The sequence below is a fragment of the Entelurus aequoreus genome, linkage group LG08, assembly GCF_033978785.1.
Source record: "Entelurus aequoreus isolate RoL-2023_Sb linkage group LG08, RoL_Eaeq_v1.1, whole genome shotgun sequence".
NCBI classification, from domain to species: Eukaryota; Metazoa; Chordata; class Actinopteri; order Syngnathiformes; family Syngnathidae; genus Entelurus; species Entelurus aequoreus.
This window is the reverse complement of record NC_084738.1, coordinates 66,120,057-66,139,845: the sequence shown is the minus strand read 5'-3', so window position 1 is coordinate 66,139,845 and position 19,789 is coordinate 66,120,057. Positions and strand designations below refer to the sequence as shown.

At 37.9% G+C, this 19,789-nt stretch overlaps 1 protein-coding gene across 1 annotated transcript in view; it reads right to left on the bottom strand.

Moving 5' to 3' along the window:
* Positions 1-19,789, bottom strand: part of LOC133656425 (RIMS-binding protein 2-like) — a 92,629-nt gene that overhangs the window by 46,679 nt on the left and 26,161 nt on the right. Inside the window, exons 6-9 of the mRNA XM_062057504.1 lie at positions 17,650-17,838; positions 9,854-9,943; positions 7,820-7,899; positions 7,647-7,756 (exon numbers count right to left, since the gene is read on the bottom strand). Coding sequence (XP_061913488.1) covers positions 7,647-7,756; positions 7,820-7,899; positions 9,854-9,943; positions 17,650-17,838 — 469 coding nt within the window. The remainder of the gene's footprint in view (positions 1-7,646; positions 7,757-7,819; positions 7,900-9,853; positions 9,944-17,649; positions 17,839-19,789) is intronic.

Sequence of the window (19,789 nt, the reverse complement as noted above, 5' to 3'; positions counted from 1 at the left end):
TGTGACCCTTCAAATAATTTAATGTGACCCACCAAATCATTTCATGTGACCCTTCAAATCATTTCATGTGACCCACCAAATCATTTCATGTGACCCTTCAAATCATTTCATGTGACCCTTCAAATTATTTGTGACCCACCAAATCATTTAATGTGACCCTTGAAATAATTTAACGTGACCCTTCAAATCATTTAATGTGACCCTTCAAATCATTTAATGTGACCCACCAAATCATTTAATGTGACCCTTCAAATCATTTAATGTGACCCTTCAAATTATTTGTGACCCACCAAATCATTTAATGTGACCCTTCAAATAATTTAACGTGCCCCTTCAAATAATTTCATGTGCCCCTTCAAATCATTTAATGTGACCCTTCAAATAATTTAATGTGACCCTTCAAATAATTTAATGTGACCCACCAAATCATTTCATGTGACCCTTCAAATAATTTCATGTGCCCCACAGAATCATTTCATGTGACCCTTCAAATAATTTCATGTGACCCACCAAATTATTTAATGTGACCCTTCAAATCATTTAATGTGACCCTTCAAATTATTTGTGACCCACCAAATCATTTAATGTGACCCTACAAATAATTTAACGTGACCCTTCAAATCATTTAATGTGACCCTTCAAATCATTTAACGTGACCCACCAAATCATTTCATGTGACCCTTCAAATCATTTCATGTGACCCACAGAATAATTTCATGTGACCCACCAAATTATTTAACGTGACCCTTCAAATCATTTAATGTGACCCACCAAATCATTTTTAATGTGACCCTTCAAATCATATAATGTGACCCACTAAATCATTTCATGTGATCCTTCAAATAATTTCATGTCACCCACCAAATAATTTAATGTGACCCACCAATACATTTCATGTGACCCGCCATATCATTTATATCGACCCTTCACATAATTTCATTTGACCTGCCAAATCATTTATAATGACCCTCCAAATTACTTAGACCCGCTAAATCATACAAATGGTTTTCCAAAATATTTATTGTGGCCCTCAAAATAATTTAAATTGGCCTGCCAAATCATTTAACTTGGCACTCCAAATAAATGTGTGACCCTAAAAATAATTTATTGTGGCCCTGCAAATCATTTATTGTGATTCTCCAAATTATTTAAAGGCCTACTGAAACCCACTACTACCGACCACGCAGTCTGATAGTTTATATATCAATGATGAAATCTTAACATTGCAACACATGCCAATACGGCCGGGTTAACTTATAAAGTGCAATTTTAAATTTCCCGCTAAATTTCCGGTTGAAAACGTCTATGTATGATGACGTATGCGCGTGACGTCAATCGTTGAAACGGAAGTATTCGGACTCCATTTAATCCAATAGAAAAAGCTCTGTTTTCATCTAAAAATTCCACAGTATTCTGGACATCTGTGTTGGTGAATCTTTTGCAATTTGTTTAATGAACAATGAAGACTGCAAAGAAGAAAGCTGTAGGTGGGATCGGTGTATTAGCGTCTGGCTCCAGCAACACAAGCAGGAGGACTTTGACTTGGATAACAGACACGCTATCCGACACTAGCCGCCGACTGCACGGATGATCGGGTGAAGTCCTTCGTCGCACCGTCGATCGCTGGAACGCAGGTGAGCACGGGTGTTGATGAGCAGATGAGGGCTGGCTGGCGTATGTGGATAGCTAATGTTTTTAGCATAGCTCTGTGAGGTCCCGTTGCTAATTTAGCTTCAATGGCGTCGTTAGTAACAGCATTGTTAAGCTTTGCCAGGCTGGAAAGCATTAACCGTGTATTTACAGGTCCATGGTTTAATAGTATTGTTGATTTTCTGTCTATCCTTCCAGTCAGGGGCTTATTTCTTTTGTTTCTATATGCAGTTAAGCCCGATGCTATCACGTTAGCTCCGTAGCTAAAGTGTTTCGCCGATGTATTGTCGTGGAGATAAAAGTCACTGTGAATGTCCATTTCGCGTTCTCGACTCTCATTTTCAAGAGGATATAGTATCCGAGGTGGTTTAAAATACAAATCCGTGATCCACAATAGAAAAAGGAGACAGTGTGGAATCCAATGAGCCAGCTTGTACCTAAGTTACGGTCAGAGCGAAAAAAGATGCGTCCTGCACTGCACTCTAGTCCTTCACTCTCACGTTCCTCATCCACGAATCTTTCATCCTGGCTCAAATTAATGGGGTAATCGTCGCTTTCTCGGTTCGAATCGCTCTCGCTGCTGGTGTAAACAATGGGGAAATGTGAGGAGCCTTTCAACCTGTGACGTCACGCTACTTCCGGTACAGGCAAGGCTTTTTTTATCAGCGACCAAAAGTTGCGAACTTTATCGTCGTTGTTCTCTACTAAATCCTTTCAGCAAAAATATGGCAATATCGCGAAATGATCAAGTATGACACATAGAGTGGATCTGCTATCCCCATTTAAATAAAAACATTTCATTTCAGTAGGCCTTTAAGGTTCCAAATAAATTAATGTGACACTCCAAATCATTTAAAGTGACCTGGCAAACCATTCAATGTGACCCTTCAAATCATTTAAAATTGACTGCTAAATTACTAATGTGGTCTTTTAAATAATTAAAGTTGGCCCGCCAAATCATTTAAATTGGCCTTTCAAATCATTTAAAATGACCTGCAAAATTATTAAAGTGACCCTTCAAATCATTTAAAGTGGGTGGGGGTTAATCAATTTGCAATGCAGTCTGCTGAAAACGATGAGAAGCGCCACTCTACATAGCAACTGACACAATGGTCAAAGTTGGAATTGCCACTACACACATTTGAAGCTATTCAACACTCTACCGCCATCTGGTGGCGACAGTGGATAGTGCACCCTGCCCAATGTGTCAGGTGTCATGTGTCAGGTAAACTGCAATGTATGGGGCCATATGAATCCCTTCCTACTGGAGTGTATTGACTGTGAAAATTAAAATTTCATTTTTCAGCGTGTGGCCCTCAGTGGAACACGTCTGGACAACCCCGCTGCAGCGAAAGCCCTGTCATGATTTATTAATCATCTCAACTTGAACTTCCTTGAACATTTCCAGGAACACCCGGGAGCGAACTGCCTTTGCAGTTGAACAAGCTGTTCTCTACTTCTTCTCCCGGGCAAGAACTTGCTATCATGGTTCTTAAATCCTTTTTATTCTCACTAAACTCTACCACTTTAGGCCATCTGTGTTTGTGTGTGTGTGTGTGTGTGTGCGTGCGTGTGTGTGTGTGTGTGATGATGTAGTTGCGCCCAGCTGTATTAGTCATCAAGCTAAAAGAGAGCATGGTCCCATCTTGACATGAGTCTACGTCTTTCATGACAAACACACACTTGCCGCCATCTTGAATGAGTCAGTGCAGCTTAGCATAGCGTCCTCCTCCTCCTCCTCCTCTTCCTGACTATTGAGGATGAATGCATGGCTGCTGATTAGGAGGCAAATGTTGGAAAGTAGTCCCTGAGCTCATCTGTGAAGTGGACAAGTTGGATTTCTGTGACTTTACAACACGCCTGTCCAAACTGAGGGCCACACTCTGAACAATCAAAGCATTGATTGATTGATTGATTGCAACTTTTATTAGTAGATTGCACAGTGAAGTACATATTCCGTACAATTGACCACTAAATGGTAACACCCGAATACGTTTTTCAACTTGTTAAAGTCGGGGTCCACTTAAATTGATTCATGATACAGATATATAATATCATCATAATACAGTCATCACACAAGATAATCATCAGAGTATATACATTGAATTATTTACATTATTTACAATCCGGGGTGTGGGATGTGGAGGGGGGGGGGGTTAGGTTTGGTTGATATCAACACTTCAGTCATCAACAATTGCATCATCAGAGAAATGGACATTGAAACAGTGTAGGACTGACTTGGTAGGATATGTACAGCAAGTAGTGGACATAGAGAGAGAGATCAGAAAGCATAAGAATAAGTATTTACATTTGATTATTTACATTTTATTATTTACAATCCGGGGAAGTGGGATGTGGAAGGGGGAGGGTTGGACCATTTTGATAGTTCTCTTTTTCCAATACCGTATTTTTCGGACTATAAGGCGCACTTAAAATCCTTTCATTTTCTCAAAAACCGACGGTGGGCCTTTTAACCCGGTGCGCTTAATGTACGGAATAATTCTGGTTGTGCTTACCGACCTCGAAGCAATTTTTTTTGGCACATGGTGTAATGATAAGTGTCACCAGTAGATGGCAGTCACACATAAGAGATACGTGTAGACTGCAATAAGACGCCAGTAAACAACACCAAAACTTTAAATGTTCCTTTGAGAATAAAGAACATTACACACGGCACTCAAAAATCTGTCAAAATGTTTTAGTAAGACTTTGAAGCCGCACCGCTTAATGGATTGTCACTCACTATTATGTTAGATCCACTATGGACTGGACTTTCACAATATTATGCTAGACCCACTCGACGTCCATTGCATCCGGTCTCCCCCTTGAGGGGGGGGTCAACCACATCTGCGGTCCTGTCATGTCATTAAAACAGTTAGCTCCATCTTTTGACACTTCTTCCACTCCCGTCCTTGCACGCTACACCGCTACAACAAAGATGACGGGGAGAAGACGCTGTCGAAGGTGAGCCACGTAAATGAGACCGCCCACAAAACGGCGCATCCTGAAGCGACTGTCAGAAAGCTTGAAGATGATCTTTAAAACATCATCTATGCAACATTTTGACCAAATAACCACCATTACATGTTATGTAGACCACAAGGAAATGTTTTAAATTGAGAAAAAAATCATAATATAACCCCTATAATGCGCCTTATAAAGTGCGCCTTTTGTATAAAAAACGACCTGAATAGACCCGCTCTTGCGCCCTATGGTCCAGAAAATACGGTATATTTATTTTGTCAACTTTAGTGCCTCCCTCAAGCTACCATGAATTGATTAACGTGGACCCCACTTAAACAAGTTGAAAAACTTATTGGGGTGTTACCATTTAGTGGTCAATTGTACGGAATATGTACTGTACTGTGAAATATACTAATAAAAGTTTCAATAAATCAATCAATCAAAGTTTGGTCCTGGGGACCCCTCTACATCAACCTCAAATCTACCTGTCGACTTCAAGTTGTTGTTTTCTTGTTATGTTTTTTTTGCCAAAACCCTGTTTTTTATGGCAAACACACAACATATGCAATATTTTCCGTCCAATTTATGTTAAGTCATTGGAGTCTTGAACACGTCAATGATTAATAACAACATTGATTTTGATTTATTGTTATTTTTTGAGCTATGAAAAAAAAAAAAAAAATCCTACTAAAATTCCTCAGGTATCTAAAGAAGTCCCACTCATAAAAGTATTTTTTATTTTTTTATTTTCAACGCTTAAATCTCTAAATGAACTTCAAAACTATACGTTTTTAATATTTGTTTGTTGGTTATGAATTAGATTTTTTTCATGTGTTTTTTACTCTTAAATCTCCAGATAAACTTTAGATCTATCTACTGATATAAAGTTTTGTTTTGTCTTTTTTTAATGTTTTATGCCCTTTTTGTTAAAGAAACTCCAGATTTCTATGGCAAAAACATAAAATATGCAAGAGGAAGTGGAATATTTCACATGAAGTAATTGGAGCCCTGAATAGGACAATAATTCATGACAACGTTGATTTTGATTCATTATTTGAATTTTTGAGCAATGACAATTTAATTCTTAAGTCTTGGTATTCCAAAAAAGCGCCACTCATAAGTCATGCATTACTTTGTTTTATTCAAATCTCCAGATCAACTTCAGATGCAGCCGTTGATTATATGTTTTAAATATTTATTTTAGTGTAGTTCTTGTTTGTTAGTTTTATAATAATTAAACTGTTTTTCTACATTTAAATCTCTCAGATATATCAGTATGGATATAAAGTTGTATTTGTTTCTTTATGTTTTATGCCCTTTTGGTTAAAAAAAAAAAAATCCTGTTGTTTTAAGGCAAATATAAAATATGCAATATTTTCCCCAAACATATTTCAAAGTTAATATTTGCTGTGAAGTAATTGGATCCTTAAATATGTCAATAATTCATAACAACATTGATTTTATTTAATTATTTTCTGAGCAGTTTAAAAAGTGTCCCACTCATACATGTATTTATTTCTTTTCTTTCAACAACACTGAGGTCTTTAGATCAACTTCATAAGTTTGTATTATTTTTTCATGCTTTTTGTGTTTGTTTTTTTGCCCTTTTTGTTAAATACAACTTATTTTGTTGTGGCAAACACTCAAAATTTAGAATTGTTTTCCCCAAAACTTATTTCAAAGTGTAATATTTGATGTGAAGTAATTGGAGCCTTGAATATGTCATAATTCCTAACAACATAGATTTTGATTAATTATTATTTTTGAGTGATGAAAGTTTAAAAAAAATCCCACTCAGGTTTCCATTGATCCAAAAGGGCCCCATTCATAACATTGTTAAAAAATAATTCATACATTATTTTTTCCACTTTCAACACTTAAATTTTGCAACCAACTCCAGATCTATCTATCAATTGTAATTTGTATAATTTTTTTATTTGTTTGTTTTCTTTTCTTTGTGTCATAGAAAACTTTATTTAACAGACAAAATATGCAATATTTTCCCCAAAAATATTTCAAATTGTAATATTTGATGTGACGTAATATTTATAACATTGAATTTGATTCATTATTATTTTTTGAGCAACGGCAGTTAAAAAAACACTTAGAGATCCAAAAGGGCCCCACTCATTAAATTGTTAAAAATAAGTTATACATTATTTTTTCCATTTTTATGTGTTTTTTGTTTGTTTATTTAATTCCCTTTGTGTCATAGAAAACTTTGTTATTTAACACCCAACATATGCAATATTTGCTGTGAAGTAATTGGAGCCTTAAATATGTCAATAATTCATAACAGCATTGATTTTATTGAATTACCTACTGAGCAGTTTAAAAAGTGTCCCACTCATATCAGTGTTAAAAAAAAGTCATACATGTATTTATTTCATTACTTTCAACAACACTGAGGTCTTTAGACCAACGTCATACGTTTTTATAATTTTTTCCATGCTTTTTTTGCCCTTTTTGTTAAAAACAACTTTATTTTGTTGTGGCAAACACTCAAAATTTAGAATTGTTTTCCCCAAAACTTATTTCAAAGTGTAATATTTGATGTGAAGTAATTGGAGCCTCAATAATTCATAACAACATAGATTTTATTTAATTATATTCTGAGCAGTTTAAAAAGTGCCCCACTCATAAGAGTGTTAAAAAAGTCATACATTGAATTTAACTTTCATCAACACTGAGGTCTTTAGATCAACTTCAGTTAAGTTTTTATTTTTTTATGCTCTTTTTTTTTGTGTGCCCTTTTTGTTGTGGCAAACACTCAAAAGTTGCATTATTTTTCCCTTGAATATGTCAATAATTCATAACAACATTGATTTTTTATTCATTATTATTTTTGAGCAATGAAAAAAAACAGCTTTGTTATTAGAGTCAACATTGCAACTTTTTCTCGTTACATATCACCTGTTCGATCTTTTCTTTCACTTTACAATGTTCTATTTCCAATAACAAATTGTGTATCATTAGTCATTCTGCAGTGGAACAAAGCCATCATTTAGCACAGAACGATAGCGACTTCTCACCTTCATAGAAGCCGTCGTCGTCCATGTTGCCGTAGACGTACAAATACTTCCCCGCCACAAGGGGGAGCTCTGCTTCAGGGTGCTCGTTCGGTCCGTCGTAGGGGTTATAACTGGAGGAAAAGTCATTATTGCAAGCAACTCGGGAGGCTTTAACTTCAGCGGGTGTCGCTCACCTGTATCGGGCAGTGCAAAGGCGGACCTGGCCCGTGTACCGAGGCTTGGGCCTGGCTGGCGGGCTCGCTTCATCCTCCATCTCAAGATGGAAACGCAAAGACAAACGTCACACGTTCATGATACGTTATCAGGAAGCAGGATGAGATAACCCTCTCTTACTAATTCACTCCTGCAGGGAAAAGTTCTCCCACATTCTTAAGTTCTGAGGCGGTCTGAATAAAGATAGGTGACTAGGATCCAAGATTGACCGAAGGAGTCAGTACAAACAATAGCAATACCAGCGCTGAATGCTAAATTAAAATGGTCGCCCTTCTCATATGCTTTTGTCCACCTTGCTGCCAGCCTCGGCAGGAATCAACACTGAAAGTTAACTTGCCGTATATATTGTCCACTCTCCCTCACCGCATCTGGTACATCCTGACACACTTAAACGAGAGGGACTTGTGTGTGTTTGGATGAGACCTCCTTTATCTTCTTCCAGCAAAACCAAGGCCAAAGATCGTAACTTCTAAGGTGGGAAAACATTCCCCTAACAGCATCTAAACAACAAACTAGAATGTTGACTACTCTCAGTTGACAGGGTTAATGACCACAACAGCTCTACTTTTAAAATCAAGACCGTGCACACAAACAATCAGCCTTACAGACTGTATACGTCCACCTGTAGGCCCCCATACAGGTGAGGGTGGCCCTGGGCACGAGTTTAACGGAGGCCAGCCAGCGTACTTGGTAAACCTCACTCCCTGACAACTTCAAAGGCAGTGCTGGCTTTAGCATTGATGGCCCAGGCTTTTAGCTCAGAAGTCAGCACGTTCATGCCGGCGAACAGGGTTCACGCAGTCGAAAGACCCATGTATAGAGAGATTATGGCCAACTCGGTTTCAAAGTTGGCAGCAAAATGGCGACCCGTAGTCACGTGAGGAGCTTTTGACCGATCAGAGAGAGTCTGCCCAGAGGATCTCCTAAATCAACCCTATTCAACTGGTGGTTTCCAGTCCACATTTGACCCGCCAAAGCTTTCCACCCAAAACCTCTGGAGCTTCTGTTTCTTCATGCTGTCAACTATCTGCAAACGCTGGAACAGAATAATGAAATGATTGAGAGGGAAGTGTGAAAGCTGACATGTTTACTTTGCAATTCAGTAAACACAGTCATCCATCCATCCATCTTCTTCCGTTGATCCGAGGTCGGCCAGCAGCCTAAGTAGGGAAGCCCAGACTTCCCTCTTTCCAGCCACTTCGTCCAGCTCCTCCCGGGGGATCCCAAGGCATTCCCAGGCCAGCCGGGGGACATAGTCTTTCCAACGTGTCCTGGGTTTTCCCCGTAGCCTCCTTCCGGTCGGACGTGCCCGAAACACCTCCCTAGGGAGGCGTTCGGGTGGGATCCTGACCAGATGCCCGAACCACAACATATGGCTCCTCTCGATGTGGAGGAGCAGCGGCTTTACTTTGAGCTTCTCCCAGATGACAGAGCTTCTCACCCTATCTCTAAGGGAGGGCCCCGCCACCCGGCAGAGGAAACTCATTTCGGCCGCTTGTACCAGTGATCTTGTGCTTTCGGTCATAACCCAAAGCTCATGACCATAGGTGAGGATGGGAACGTAGCTCGACCGGTAAATTGAGAGCTTTGCCTTCCGGCTCAGCTCCTTCTTCACCACAGTCTCAAAGGAATAAAATCTTTCTGACAAAGCCTCCACATTTTGATGTCCGGCCCCTGAGTCCTTAGGATCTTCACAACGTAGTTGAATAACCCCATCCTACATGTGACTACATTGGCCACACTCTCTCTATACCTGACTCTGGGAAAGATTGAAGTACACAAGGTCGCCCAACGATGCAACGGCAGTGACTTGGATGGCGGAAACTGGATCCGTACCAAAAAACCTCAAGTTTGAGCTTGCCGTCCTGATCCGGAATCTTGTAAAAAGTCTACCTAGACTGAGAGCTTTGGTAGCGACAGTTTGGAGATCCACTAGGTGAGATATCACGATACAGTAACGTAGTGTCGTGTGTGACCAGGCTTACACCACTCACCTCGGACGGGTTCAGCCGCCGGGGGCAGCCGGTGCGGGACTTGACGGACGGCCAATGCGGTCCTCCTTTGTCTCCAGTCTGCTGTGGGCACTGCAAAAACCGGGAGATCAGTGTTTGGCTCTCATCGCCTGGGAGAAATTGATTTCCATCACAGTTAAAGAGCGACTGCCATGCCTCCTTCGAGCCATTTGGGTCTTATTGTGTTCCGATTGATCCGCTGTTGGAGCGAGTGAGCGGGCCCGGCAGGTGTTGCACGTTAGTCCTCAAATATCAGGCACGCCCTCGGGGTAAGACACATAATGTTTTCCATATATAAGCCGCACCGGACTATAAGTCACAGATATAAACTTCTGAAATGAGTTATTTACACATAAATATTCTATAAATGCTTATTTACACACCTTAATTGTTTCCAAATGGTGTCTGTAACACGGCAGTAAAACGGCTGATCAAACAAAACAGAAGTCATCGTCCTACAGACGTCACACATGGGACGCTTCAGTAAGTAAGGATTGTTGTAGTTATATTGTAAAACCTACAAACATCGTTTGGAGTAATGAATGAAGAATCCATACAAGTAGAAACACTATGAGGGGCTAGAAGACGGAACCGCACTTCGACTTCCGGTTGAAAGCTCAGTCTAAACAGAAGGGCAATGTAGCACATGCAGTAAGCATGCTCTTCCAAAAGGTGGCGCTATAGCACAGACAATAACACACCAGTTCAGTGTCTTTGCTTGTTTCTTTATTTTTGTTTTTTTTTAACTATTTGCATAATGACCGTCAGCGAAGAAAAATCCATAAATTAGCCGTGTCGTTTAAAAGTTGCAGGCTTCAAAGCGTATGAAAAAGTAGCAACTTTATAGTCCGGAATTTACGGTACTAACCAAATATACTGCAGAAGACTCATAAATTGACAAAAAGTAAATGTTGTGGTAAAATACATAGAATAAATTAATAATACATTTATTTTTTAATTAAATTAAAGTGCAAATGAAAACAATAATTCGGGTTTAAGAAGCTTCTTTATGACTTTAGCTCCAGACTTCTCTAAGAAACACTGAATTAAGCAACCGCCACTCCTTATTGCTTCAGTCACCGCAAGATTCTCACAGGAGTGAGGCAAAAAGTACTTCAGGTGTACAGTACGTGCGACTGGTATGATGCACACCTTCTCATATCTCATGAATAAATGTTTAGCAGACTGACGTGCTGGCACTGCCGTTTTTTACAATACTCACCTCGTACGTCAGCCCTGTGATCAATTACAGTGGATATTGATCATGCATTTGCATTAGATGGATGGAGATGATGCTCAAGTCAAGTAAGCGTGAAATCACTCATTTGATGTTCTTGAACCTTCCGACACCATTAAAGATGGCGGACGGCCATAAATCAGTGAGTACTAAAGATGTTCTGTTGATTGCTCAGCTCAGAAGTATTGGGACACCTGTGTCTCTTTATACAGACTCAACAAAAGTATTGGGACACCTGTGTCTCTTTATACAGACTCAGAAAAAGTATTGGGACACCTGTGTCTCTTTATACAGACTCAGAAAAAGTATTGGGACACCTGTGTCATTTTATACAGACACAGCAAAAGTATTGGGACACATGTGTATCTTTATACAGACTCATCTAAAGTATTGGGACACCTGTGTCTCTTTATACAGACTCAACAAAAGTATTGGGACACCTGTGTCTCTTTATACAGACTCAGAAAAAGTATTTGGACACCTGTGTCATTTTATACAGACTCAGCAAAAGTATTGGGACACGTGTCTCTTTATACAGACTCAGAAAAAGTATTTGGACACCTGTGTCTCTTTATACAGACTCAGCAAAAGTATTGGGACACCTGTGTCTCTTTATACAGACACAGCAAAAGTATTGGAACACCTGTGTCATTTTATACAGACACAGCAAAAGTATTGGGACACCTGTGTCTCTTTATACCAGGGGTCACCAACCTTTTTGAAACCAAGGGCTACTTCTTGGGTACTGATTAATGCGAAGGGCTACTAGTTAGATACACACTTAAATAAATTGCCAGAAGTAGCCAATTTGCTCAATTTACCTTTAACTCTGTTATTATTAATAATTAATGATATTTATCTTTGTGGAAACACTGATCATCTTAATGATTTCTCACAATAAATATATATAGAAACAGATAAATATCAATATGCAACACTTTATTTTTATATTTTCTCTAAGTGCACATTTTTCAAATTGAACATTTTCAAATGATCACTTCTAAGACAGTCTTGTGAAATCACAATATCCCATTTTAACTAGCTAGCCACTAACATTTTTTAACAAATCATGAATTACTTCGCACCATGTTTGTACAAATAATAACTCATGTAAAATACAAAAGTAAACTCAAATTTTTAAATCATGTCACACTTTGAACTGGACACCAAATCTGTTATCTGTTTCTTTGTCAGTTAGTGGGAAGCCTGGCATTGCATGCTGTTAACTAGTGTGTTGTACTCTGGTGTGTAACTTGACACTGCAACTCTGAGTGAGTCTTGCAGATGTGCATCAGTGAGGCGTGTTCTGTGTTTGTTCTTGATGAAGTTCATGTCAGAAAAGGCTGATTCACAAAGATAAGATTTTTCCTCATTGTTTGCGGAACCTTCTTAATCGTTTGGACATATTTTCACAGCAATCTGGCCTTAAGCTTAATTATGATAAATGTAAAATGTTAAGGATCGGAAATCTAAAGGGAACGTCCTTTCGAATGGAATGCAAAGTGCCTGTTTTGTGGACACATGGACCAGTTAACATATTAGTGTTGTTGTCCCAGAAAATCTGGAAGATCTAGGCTCAGTAAATTATGATAATCGACTAAGAAAGCTGGACAAAATTATGCAATTATGGAAAGGGAAATCCCTAACCTTGTATGGTAAAATGTCTATTGCCAACTCGTTAATTATTCCTCAATTTATTTATTTGTTTTTGTCATTACCAGCTCCATCACAAAACTTTTTTAAGATTTATGAGCGGAGGGTCTTCGGTTTTGTCTGGAACGGCAAACCAGAAAAGATTAAAAGAAAGGTTTTGTACAAAGAGTATGAATATGGGGGCCTGAAACTTCTCAACCTTGAAGCTATGTGTCTGTCTTTAAAAGCATCAATTGTTCCAAAGATGTATTTAAACATTGAGTGGTATACAAATGTCCTGTTGGACAAAAAACATGTACTGTATCAAAAGAAATTGTATCCTTTTTTACAAGTGATCCCCTCCCAGAGAGTCTGCTGGGTAACATGGCGGGGTTCATAAAGGAAACAATCCACTCATAGTGGTGTTTTCAATTTTATGTGCCAGAAAAAAGAGACAATATTTTGCAGCAGTTAATATGGATGAACTCTAATATTGTAATAGATGGAAAGCCTTTCTTTTGGAAAAATATGTTTGAAAGAGGAATCATTTTTGTCAATGATATTATCAATGAGAATGGTAAAATTATGAAGTATAATGAATTTAGAGCTATGTATGGTGATGCTTGCTCAAGCTTTTCATTTTATCAACTAACTGGAGTAATTGGGAAAAGATGAAAACAAATAATTAATTATGTAACTACTAAATTATTAGTTTGTAAACCTCTAATAAGAAATTCTAGTTGGCAAAAAGGAACTAAAATAAATAGAAAAATATATAATTTTTATTTAATAAAGAAATCTTTGAAGGCTGCCTCATACAACACAAATGGAAAATGGGAGGACTTTTTTGACTGCCCGTTGCCATGGGATGCCATATTCAAACTAATCTATAAAACCACTATCGATGTGCAAAATCGTTATTTTCAAATTAAAATTATTTATAACTTCTTACCCACAGGGAAAATGTTAAAATTATGGAATATGACAGAGTCAGATGATTGCCGATTTTGTTGTCAGGAGCCTGAATCCACCCTGCATTTGTTTTGGTATTGTCATATTGTGTCTTTGTTTTGGGTGGAAGTTGAAAAAATGTGTTTAAGGATTGGTTTGTTTATGAAGCTTAATGTGGTTTCTGTTATTTTAGGAGAGTTCATTGACAATCATGATTTAGTCAATTTAATTATAGTACTCGGTAAAATGTTTATTTTTAAGGCCAAAAACAGATATTCACTTAGTATTACTTTCTTTAAAACATTTATTCAGTATTTTCTAACTTTAGAAAGTTACATGGTTGAAAACGATAATGATGCCAAAAAACATAAAAAAAAAGACGATAAGTCCTCAAAGGCTTATTTTGAAAGTATAATTATGTTTATAGATTATATGATATCTGTTGTTGTGTTCCCTAATTTGAGTGACCTGGACATAATCTGTACTGTACATAAATGCTTATTTTGAAAATGTAATTTTGTTTATAAATTATATGCAATCTGTTGTGTTCCCTAATTTTTTTCTGTGTACATGAATGAAGGTGTGTGTTGCTGAGTCCGACTTGGACATTATCTGGACTGGGCCTGGTTTAAAAAACCCTTTAAACAAATCTAATTTCATTGACAACCTGGTCTGTTGAAGATAAGGCCCTTTTTTAAAAAATAAAATAAAATAAGATAAATAAATAAAAACATTTTCTTGGATAAAAAAGAAAGTAAAACAATATGAAAATAATTACATAAAAAATAGTAATTAATGAAAATTTTAGTGGACCAGCAGCCTATACAATCATGTGTGCTTCAGGGACTGTGTCCCTTGCAGATGTTTGTCTATGTTGTGGGAACCAGAATATTGGTAGCAGAAAGAAATAACCCCTTTTGTGTGAGTGGGTGTGGATGAGTGTGCATGGGGGAGGTTGTTTGGGTTGATGCACTGATTGAAAGTGTATCTTGTGTTTTTTCTATGTAGATTTAATTTAAAAAAAAAAAAATAATAACATTTTTTTTTTTTTTTTAATTTTTTTTTTTTTAGAACAGGCCCGCGGGCGACTCATCTGGTCCTTACGGGCGACCTGGTGCCCGCGGGCACCACGTTGGTGACCCCTGCTTTATATAGACACAGCAAAAGTATTGGAACACCTGTGTCATTTTATACAGACACAGCAAAAGTATTGGGACACATGTGTCTCTTTATACAGACTCACAAAAGTATTGGGACACCTGTGTCTCTTTATACAGACTCAGCAAAAGTATTGGGACACCCGTGTCTCTTTATACAGACTCAGAAAAAGTATTTGGACACTTGTGTCATTTTATACAGACACAGCAAAAGTATTGGGACACCCGTGTCTCTTTATACAGACTCAGAAAAAGTATTTGGACACTTGTGTCATTTTATACAGACACAGCAAAAGTATTGGGACACCCGTGTCTCCTTATACAGACTCAGAAAACGTATTTGGACACCTGTGTCATTTTATACAGACACAGCAAAAGTATTGGGACACATGTGTCTCTTTATACAGACTCACAAAAGTATTGGGACACCTGTGTCTCTTTATACAGACTCAGCAAAAGTATTGGGACACCCGTGTCTCTTTATACAGACTCAGAAAAAGTATTTGGACACTTGTGTCATTTTATACAGACACAGCAAAAGTATTGGGACACCCGTGTCTCTTTATACAGACTCAGAAAAAGTATTTGGACACTTGTGTCATTTTATACAGACACAGCAAAAGTATTGGGACACCCGTGTCTCCTTATACAGACTCAGAAAACGTATTTGGACACCTGTGTCATTTTATACAGACACAGCAAAAGTATTGGGACACGCGTCTCTTTATACAGACTCAGCAAAAGTATTGGGACACCTGTGTCTCTTTATACAGACTCAGCAAAAGTATTGGGACACCTGTGTCTCTTTATACAGACTCAGCAAAAGTATTGGGACACCTGTGTCTCTTTATACAGACTCAGAAAAAGTATTTGGACACCTGTGTCATTTTATACAGACACAGCAAAAGTATTGGGACACGTGTCTCTTTATACAGACTCAGCAAAAGTATTGGGACACCTGTGTCTCTTTATACAGACTCAGAAAAAGTATTTGGACACCTGTGTCATTTTATACAGACACAGCAAAAGTATTGGGGCACGTGTCTTTTTATACAGACTCAGCAAAAGTATTGGAACACCTGTGTCATTTTATACAGACACAGCAAAAGTATTGGGACACATGTGTCTCTTTATACAGACACAGCAAAAGTATTGGGACACATGTGTCTCTTTATACAGACACAGCAAAAGTATTGGGACACCTGTGTCTCTTTATACAGACTCACAAAAGTATTGGGACACCTGTGTCTCTTTATACCGACTCGTCAAAAGTATTGGGACACCTGTGTCTCTTTATACAGACTCAACAAAAGTATTGGGACACCTGTGTCTCTTTATACAGACTCAGAAAACGTATTTGGACACCTGTGTCATTTTATACAGACACAGCAAAAGTATTGGGACACATGTATCTTTATACAGACTCAGCAAAAGTATTGGGACACCTGTGTCATTTTATACAGACACAGCAAAAGTATTGGGACACATGTGTATCTTTATACAGACTCAGCAAAAGTATTGGGACACCTGTGTCTCTTTATACGGACTCAACAAAAGTATTGGGACACCTGTGTCTTTTTATACAGACTCAGCAAAATTATTGGGACACCTGTGTCTCTTTATACAGACTCAGCAAAAGTATTGGGACACTGGTGTCTCTTCATACAGACTCAGCAAAAGTATTGGGACACGTGTGTCTCTTTATATAGACTCAGCAAAAGTATTGGGACACGTGTGTCTCTTTACACATACTCAGCAAAAGTATTGGGACACCCATGTGTCTCTTTATACAGACTCAGCAAAAGTATTGGGACACCTGTGTCTCTTAATTCAGACACAGCAAAAGTATTGGGACAGTATTGCGTCATGTCATTTATACTCAAGAATTAAGCCATATCATGTACTTATTACAACAATACAGAGTTACTCGGTTTTTATACGCCCTGCTTTGCCTAAGATACAGTTTTTGATAAGGGTGTCCCAATACAACTTTTTCACTTTATTACACAAGGTAGGCATGTAGATAGACAGGTAGGTAGACAGGTAGATAGGCAAGCTAATAGGTAGGCGGACAGGTAGGTTGGTAGGAAGGCAGGTAGACATGTAGGTAGATAGACAAGCTGGTAGGTAGGTAAGCAGACAGGCAGTTTGGTAGGTAGACAGGTAGGTAGGTAGGCTGATTCGTAGGTAGGAACGTAGGAAACATAATTAAAAAAGTTATGGCCAGATTTCCATCAAACTTTCTGTTAATATTTAAAATGTAATAAGAATGAATTGATTTTGGGGCTGATCCGGATCATTTATACGACCTTAGCTTATGTTTCCTTTATGAGCTTCAACTATGTGTGTGTGCGTGTGTCCGTGAGTGCGTGTGGGTGTGTGCGTGTGTGTGTGTGTGAGCGGTGCCGCCTCCACCTACAGACACAAAGGCAGTGGATGACTGACAAGAGGGTTCACTCTTGTCACTGAACAAGTTATGATCCATCTGTCAAACATGATATAAAGAACAAGAAAACATTTACATTTTGGGCTGACCCTGATCATGGTCTGGATTCAGGACTTCCATTCAGGGCCTGGCACAGGTTTCTAGCTGATGTGTGATTATTGTCTTTAAAATATGTTTGGGTCTGACTTTTTGGGTTGACATGATTTCTCAGGGGAGTGTTTGGATTCAGTCTTGATGTGTGATTATTGTCTCTAAATTATGTTTGTGTCAGACTGTTTGGGTTGACATGATTTCTCAGGGGAGTGTTTGGATGTGACTTCAGAGAAGGAACATGCAGAATACAAATGTCACTCACCTGCGTGCGTCTGCTTTCAGATCCAACCAGGTCTCTTGGTCCCACCTGTGACGTGCGCGGACCTTGGCACTTAAGAGGCGGGCTTAACTGCAGGATGGATTGTAAACGCAAACTCAGCACTTCTTTGGACAGCTGATGGAAGTGTTCACTCTGTGACCTGCATGTCTGCTCCAGGTCACACACCTTCACCTTTGGACACACAAAGAACTCATCAGGTGACCATAGTCTACTCTATACACATGGCTTTACTGCACATCAGGGGTGGCCAAACTGAAAAATGAAGGCATACGGCGGCAATTTTGATATTTTTAATTTCACAATATTATATATATATATATATATATATATATATATATATATATATATATATATATATATATATACACATATATATATATGTATATATATATATATATATATATATATATATATATATATATATATATATATATATATATATATATATATATATATATACATATATATATATATATATATATATATATATATATATATATGTATGTATATATATGTATGTATATATATATATATATATATATGTGTGTGTATATATATATATATATATATATATATATATATATATATATATATATGTGTGTGTGTGTGTGTGTATATATATGTGTGTGTATATATATGTGTATATAATATACATGTATATGTATATACATGTATATATGTATATACATGTGTAAGGCTGCAGCTAACGATTATTTTTCTATCGATTAATCTATAGATTTTTTTTTCGATTAATCGGTTAATCTATAGATTTTTTTCGATTAATCTATAGATTATTTTTCCTTTTACCGATTTTTTTTTTTATTCAAAATGAAGATGAAAAAATAAATGTAGGCCCGTTTTTTCAAAAGGCATGGCTTTTATTTACAAAAAAAAGAAGTATGGCCACTCAGTCAACATTGACAACAACATGACTAAATATTCTGTAACAATGTAAACATTTAAAACTTTTAACATTTAACAAAATTAAAAGTAGCTTATTTGCTTTTTAATGTGCAAATATAAAAGTCAACATCCAGTGCAAATCTTAATATTCTGCAATAGTATAAGCATTTCAAAAGTAAAAGTATTGCTTATTTTGCTTTAAAATGTGCAAAAATAAAGATAAACATCCAATACAAAAAAGTGCAAAACGAAATATTCTGTAACAACAGTGTAAACATTTCAACAAAAGTGAAAGTATTGCTTGCTTGCTAAAATGTGCAAAAATAAAGATAAACATCCAATACAAAAAAGTGCCAATCTAAATATTCTGGAGCACTGTAAACATTAAGTATTGCTTTTAAAATGTGCAAAATAAACATCCAGTCCAACACAGTACACAATAACCAATTCTACTCATTCCAGTGAGTGACTAACAGTTGTAATGAAGAAAGGTTAGCATGTCTACGCTCAGAAGGGGTCGATGTGGCTGGAACTGAGAGCTAATTAGCCTTCACCTCAAGCCAGGACTGCGAGTGAGCTGAGCTGCAGTTTATATTTCTAGAAGGTCAACGGGCTCATAGTGATGTTACTAGTAGTTGACTGGGAGGTGTTTATTATCATTTGGAGAGAGTCCGCTGCCTGATGCTCACCTGCTAAACACCTATCTGCTCCACGCTGAAGCGCTGACTACATGCGCTCTGAATACGCACTGCTGATTGGCTGGTAATGCTTCGTGTGTACCAATCAGATGGTTGTGTGGGTGGGACAATGCTGCGTGTGTACCAATCAGATGGTTGTGTGGGTGGGACAATGCTGCGTGTGTACCAATCAGATGGTTGTGTGGGTGGGACAATGCTGCGTGTGTACCAATCAGATGGTTGTGTGGGTGGGACAATGCTGCGTGTGTACCAATCAGATGGTTGTGTGGGTGGGACAATGCTGCGTGCTGAGACAGAGGCAGAGGAGCGAAGCAGCTTGTTAAGACTTTAGCAGCTAAAGTTAGCTTTAGCTTAGAAACTCGTTCGGTACACCCCCGTACCGAACCGAAAGCCCCGTACCGAAACGGTTCAATACAAAACACGTACCGTTACACCCCTAGCAGATACAAATGACACATTCATGTTTTTGTGTAATGATGACAACGTATACTCGCGCGGACGATTGACTAGTTGATGGTTTT